Raw genomic sequence first — 6,755 nt, 5'->3', positions numbered from 1 at the left:
GGAGGAGCTGAGGATTGAACCAACAACCCTCCGATTAGTGGACAACCCGCTCTGCCTCTGAGCCACAGCCGTCTAGCTAGCTTAACTCCCTACTTACATCAAAGGGGCCCCACAGGAGAAGGTCCTGTCACCCTTTCTCTTCGCCCTCTACACCTCAGACTTTAGCCAAGTCCTGCCACCTGCAGAAGGTCTTGGACAACTCTGTAATTGTGGACTGCATCAGCAGGAAGGAGGCTGAGAGTACAGGGGCATAGTGCACTTCTTTGTTGAGTCTTGCTTTCCAGCAGAATTAGTTCCACCAAAATAAGTGGGAACATGGGCTATCTTTGCGACACTGGCCCCTGAGCTCAAAGACCTTTAAAGAAACAATGGCAGCATAATGACTGACCTCTCCCAGTGGCTGCATACGTTGGGATCCTCCAGGTTGAGTGAGGAAGTGATGCATGGCAGGAAACAGAAGGCCACAGCCAATAGGACTGTCCTGTGGCAGCGCAATGACACGGCCATATCGGTCAAAGCTGCACCTACAGACAGGGGAGGACGAAGATAGGACACAAGTTAACCGTCTGTATTGGAAGGTCTCAGTTTCACAAACTATTTAAAATAGAACAGAATGAATTTAAATAAGAAAGTTGTTTAGTCCCAAATTTAATTAACTACAGGAAAAAATAAATATATACTTAAGAGACTTTTTCATGTCCCTCCTTTCCGAATGAGCCACCTGGTTCCATAATGAATACATTGTTCTTGTTCAACACTTTAGCTGTAGAGGCTATGCCAAGAATTCATGACATACTAGCACAAATAGAGTGTACAGCCACACTAAGCCACCTGAGGGAGGCTTGCAGGAGGACATGGGAGTGGAAATCACAGATCGGTGGAGAGAGGCCCAAGACCATATCCTTTCCCTCTGCATCAGACATGGACTATTGGAGTTCAAAATATTACACAGACTGCACCTATTAGAACTGAGACTCTCCGAGATGTTTCCTACGGTAAATTCTTCCTGTGATCGATGTGGACAGACACCGGCTTCATTAGCACACAGGTTTAAGAACTGCCAAACAGTTATAAAATACTCCAAACTTACAGAAGCAACTCAATCCTGACCCAATTCTGGCAGTTATCATAGAGCTGTCAAACAACCAATAAAATATGATAACACTGTGAGACAAATTCTATTGAACTGGAAGCACAAAAAGCCACCAGCCCCTCAACCATGCTGAAAAAAATAATATAGCACTAAGGAAAGATGGACATGTTTGATTTGATATGGCAACCTTGTATTGGCAATTTTAACAGGCAGAACCCATAACTGCTAATTGATAAGTGACTTATATTGTTTGTGTGGATTTGTGCAGGATTATGCACATACTGTATGAGCATGACACATGGGTAAAGCCTGAAAATGTGTTATTACATTATGTTTTCTCATTGAAGTCTTTTTGTTTGCACAATCTGGCCAGAGCGAGGATTTTAGAGGACCTGCAGGCTTTGCAACTTGCAGCATGCTTTCACCACTAAACACATTAGTCACACACACTTTCAGTGAGAACCTTCAACTTGCAAAGTGGCGCCTTTAGTCTTGCAACATAAATGTTTGATTAAAACAAATCTGGCCCGTATAATCAACAGTATTCAACACAGTTCTATCTTTACTGGCTGTTGTTGAACCACGAAACGAAGATACAGTGATTTCTCTTTACATAGCTGTGGCATTTTGCTTTCCACAATGACAGAACTCCATAAGCAATTGGTGGTTCCACAGTGCTCTGCTGTTATTTAGGCTTCTTATAATGATAAAGAAGACTTGTATGAGACAGTTTTTGTCCAAGGAGCAAAGTTTTTATAACAGACTCACTGTGTATGGACAAGAATCTGGCAGTACAGTACATATCACGATACAGATTCAATATATTGTGATATTGTTTTATGCAACCAGAACAGTGGGATCTACATTTGTATTTAACACAGTCCCATCCAACATCATACCCCTTAGTTTAAATTTACAACAGTGCTATCAAGCAGTTGGGGGTTTAAACACAAAAAACCATACTGCGTGTTTGAGAGTCGATACAGTATTACAGACTGGATCTTTGACAGATTTTATATTTATTTTTATATGGTGTAATATGATATGATCTGATATACAGACCTGGATATAGAACCATAAATTCAGATACCATTGGATCTTTCTGGATACAAGTAATTTTTGTCCAGTGCTGGTGTATTGGTATATTTTCTTACATCTCTAATAGTAAATATAAAAACTACAGATTTTAAAGCTGGAAATGGAAACACTCTACATTACTGGTTCCCAACCTGGGGGTCCTGTCCCCCATGTAAGGCTTGCCAAAGCTTCAAGGTGGGTCATGAGGCCTTCTTTTAAGGGCCGTAAGAAAACTATAAAATATATATACACTAGGCTATTATCTCAGCATTTCATGAGAAAGAGAGTTTCTGAGAAGAAAACTGAACAAAACGGTTATTTTTCAAGTTTAGATTATTATTTAGGATATGAACTAAAGAAAATCTAATGCCAAGCAGAAGCAACACTGAACTTCTCAAAAAAGCCTATTACGTTTGTATGATTGTATGAGAGCTCCTAGAATGTCAGAAAAACTCAAATCACTCAAAACTAATCTGCTCACAATTCATCCAAAAGGCTTGTTTTACAAAATCTTCCTGCAATTATTGTGTTTGGGTTCATTGTGAAGTTCATCAGTGGTTCACTACTTGTTATGCACTGAATATAGTATAAAATATCTATAAAATATGTAATTTAGTCAGTTTATTTAGGGATAGAAAGGGGCTTGCTTAAGGAAAAAGGTTGGGAACTAATGATCCGTCTGCATTGCATAATTTTATACACATTTCAGTCGTACATATCTGATAGCTTTGCAAACCTTAGGCTCTCCACTAGAAATTAAAATAAAGTTTGGTTAGTTTGAACAAAGTTTAGAGACAGAGCATGTGCATCTTGCAAGATGGAAGAAATCAAAGCTTAGAGTTGCTATTGTGAACTTTGTTTACTGGTCTATTTCTAGGCAGCAAATCAGATGCTGGTTCCTCTGTGGGCTTCACTGACAAACTATAAATTTCTCATTTTTACCCAGTAAGCAGTGGTAAAGGGCATTACATATTTCAACAAACAGCTGCAGCTATGAGTTGGGTTTCTACCAGGGTTTGAGGCAAGATTATGTGACTTCTAACAATATAACATTTCAGCCAGTCACATCACATGGAATGGATTATTATGTATGTGGTGTTGATGTTTAAAATCTAGGCATCTGACCTTGTTACTCCCCAAAAAGAAACACCAAACTCCCACAGCAGGGAGGTGGGGAGGGAGGATACTACTTACACCCTAGCGCAGCGGGCAGCACGGTGGCTCAGTGGTTAGCACTGTCTCCTTACTGCAAGAAGGTCCTGGGTTTAATTCTCAGTGGGGGCAGGGCCTTTGTGCGTGGTGTTTGCGTGGGTTTCCTCCCCCATCCCCAGTCAGTTTACAGGGTATTTCCTGCTTATTTTACTTAATTAATAAAACTACAAAAATAGCCTGTGAATTTATATGTCTAATGTAATGTAAATATTCATAAAATGACTCCCTTTTTCACATAAAAATAAGTTAAGAAGTTAAAATACATTTGTAAACTGATCATTTTTTGCATATATTTACAGTAAATAACTGTATTTAACTGTTGAATTCAAGTTTAATGCTGTTAATACATTTCTAAAAGTATGTAAAAAGACAGTTAACAGTAGAAAAGGGTATTTGTTCTGTAATTTTACATGGATTTGTTTATTAATTGACAAATATCTTGTATAATTATGGAGGTTTTCACAACAAAAATGTTGAATACATGTTTTTTAACATTTTAAGCATTGGTAAACTGTCAAAATACAGTTTTATCACTAAAAATAGCAAAAATTACTGTAATTTCATATTGAGTTTTATTACAGTTTTTTAACTCTCTAAAATTCAGATCTAATAACAACAGCACTCTTCTATGAATTTAAACCTGATTATTTGTATTATAGCAGTGTTTGCCTGTATTTACAGATTATTTCATTGTTTTACATGTGTAAATATCTTTAATTAAACATTAAAAAGCCAAACAAAAAAATACAACGGCTTTTATGTAAAATTAAAGTTAAAAACTGTATTTTAATTATAGAGAAAAGAGAAAATTACTGTGTTTTTAGGCTAGGTAGTTAGGTAGTTAGGTAAATAGGTATTTTGCAGTATTTTTTGATGCTCGAGCTGCCAGAATTATACATTTTTTTTACAGTGTTGCTCAGATCTTGAGTTCGTCCCTGGGTGCCGCACAGTAGCTGCACCACTAAGGCAAGTGAGATCTCATCTGTTAGATAATAAGATAATAAGACAGAAGATCAAGACACAAATCATGGATCTGTAATCACTCACAGTGTTTTGCTGTAAAGGGATCTAATTGTGACGGTCATTTCAGAGCTGAAGTGTTTTCATGGAGCAGGAGGACACAGTAAACCCAGTCCTTGTGGGTCGGTGTCCTCCCGGCCTCTGTGTGTCTTTCAGAGCCATTCAGCAGAACATATTTTTCTGTCTGCCCAGTGAACGGTCTAACAAAACATCCTGAGCATCAGTAGTCCTGTCACATCACCTGTGTGGACATCAGAGAGACAGAGGACATTCAAAAACCCAGGCAAACAGAAGTTAAGTCAACAAAAACAGAAAAAATTGCAGTGATGATTACGTCATATATATCAGTGTGTTCATGAGGAATTGTATCGAGTCTTTCGAAAGGTATTTGATATCAGTTTGGCATTTACAGAGGGCACTGTATTTACAGCAGCATGAGTGTCCACAGTAAGTATGTCTGGTCTTCTTCCTTAATGGTACAGAAACAGCTGGCGACGACAGCACTTTATTACTCCAGCTGCCTGATGGTTCTCTAGTAAGTAAGCTTAACTTCAACGGGCCAGCGAGGTTTGTCTTCTGGCTAACCTCGTTTCAAAAGTGTTGCTTGATAGAGGAAGCCTGCAAGATGTCTCCAGTGGCTGTATGGCTGCTGACAGTGTGTCTGTGCAGGCGCTTTATGGGCCAACAGGGCCAGTCCTCTCTGGTTTCACTGAGCAAAGAGAGGGCACAGCTGCAGCCACCAACGCTGATACCCTCCCCACCCAAAACAACTGCACTGCTGCACGAACAAGGGTCGTGCTGTGTGCGTGGAAGGACTCCAGACACACAACCCCTAATGGAGCGGATTAGGCCGAGGCTGCACAACTTTGATACACTGTTCCAGGCAGCACAGTATTGACGCCTCTCTGTCCACTCACAAAGGACAGCCAGGACAACTGAGACCTGCTGTCTGAAGTCCCTCCAGGGTCAGACAAAGGCTGCACTCAGGCCACGGACCAATATTTATTAGCAGACACATGCAGTTTTTGGGGCCCGTTTTCTTGAATGAAACATCCAAATGTAGCTAAAACAAGCTGCTCAGACACCTTAATTGCTAGCAGTGAATGCTTTAGTATTTTGTAAGAATTTGTTGTAGTTACTAAGTGATCAGATCAGTTGTTTGTCCCCTCAAAGAGCTCATATATCTACGAGTTGGCTGTTCAAACGGTGCAGGCAGTAACGTATTTTAAACAATGTGTGCTGCCAAGCATACGTGCACCTGCATGACCAGCCTGGTATGACCAAATGGCGTATGAATAACATGCCATTTTTTGTGCTTATAACGCTTTGTGTTTTTGTGTCATTTTACCCCATTCATGCTGACTTAGAATTTGCAGAAACTGCGTGTCATTTTAGACACGAATATCATAGGGAAAAATGTCAGGTCATGTACTATACAGAGTGACAGAGTAAGCACTTGGAGGTGGTGGGGTAGATGGTATGGTAAGGTGTCGAACAAACACAGGACTTTACTGTGTGACGTATTCAAGCTTAGCTGACATACGTAACTTAATGTAACTTAAAAATGTAACATACTTATTTTAACCCAAATAATTAGACTAAACGCAACCACTAGATAACAGTGAATATAAACTGAGGGTTATGTTACTGTTTTCAGTATCACAATATAATGAACCGTAACCCCTGTGTCGCGATACATATCATATCACCAGATTCTTGCTAAAACACACCCTTAAAAAACAATGATGTTTTCCAAAAACTAACCAAGTAGTTTTGGTGCCTAAACCTAACTAAACTATGACTGTTTCACAATGTGACTGTGTCATAACCTGACTGTTGTTTCCATGATGATGAATGTCACCTGACTTCATTATTTCCTGCACGTCCAAAACTCATAAGAGGTGCCATCTCTAACGTTGACTCAGACATCCACTGTATGTGTAAATTTTTTATTCTCATTGTTTAAATAACATTAAACATGCAAATCAGTACAGAAATCTAGACACGCCGTGCATACTGCATACACTGGGTATATCCTCATGTATAGAAAATAACCTGCTACATAAAAAATATTTATTGCCAGCACCAATCAGTCATAACATTCTGACCACCTGGGCACCCTGGTGTTCTGCAGCCCCATACCAACAAACAGTGACGCACTGTGTGTTCTGACACCTTTCTATCAGAACCAGCATGAACTGTTCAAGCAGTTTGAGCTACAGTAGCTCGTCTGTTGGATCGGACCACATGGGCCAGTCTTCACTCCCCACGTACATCAATGAGCATTGACCGCCCGATCTTGTCTCCGGTTGTTTTCCTTCCTTGGCCCACTTTTGATAGGTACCACTGCAGA

The 6,755-nt window shown here is 39.8% G+C and overlaps 1 protein-coding gene across 1 annotated transcript in view; it reads right to left on the bottom strand.

Annotated features, from left to right (window-relative positions):
- LOC118332336 (multiple epidermal growth factor-like domains protein 10) overlaps positions 1-6,755 on the bottom strand; it is a gene marked incomplete at its 3' end in the record, with an annotated part of 46,645 nt that overhangs the window by 35,669 nt on the left and 4,221 nt on the right. Inside the window, 1 exon segment of the mRNA XM_035667567.1 lies at positions 389-524. Coding sequence (XP_035523460.1) covers positions 389-507 — 119 coding nt within the window.

Source organism: Morone saxatilis, unplaced genomic scaffold (assembly GCF_004916995.1).
Source record: "Morone saxatilis isolate NCDOM2014 unplaced genomic scaffold, NCSU_SB_2.0 Contig21, whole genome shotgun sequence".
NCBI classification, from domain to species: Eukaryota; Metazoa; Chordata; class Actinopteri; family Moronidae; genus Morone; species Morone saxatilis.
The sequence above is the reverse complement of the archived record's forward strand: the minus strand, read 5'-3'. Positions and strand labels throughout refer to the sequence as shown.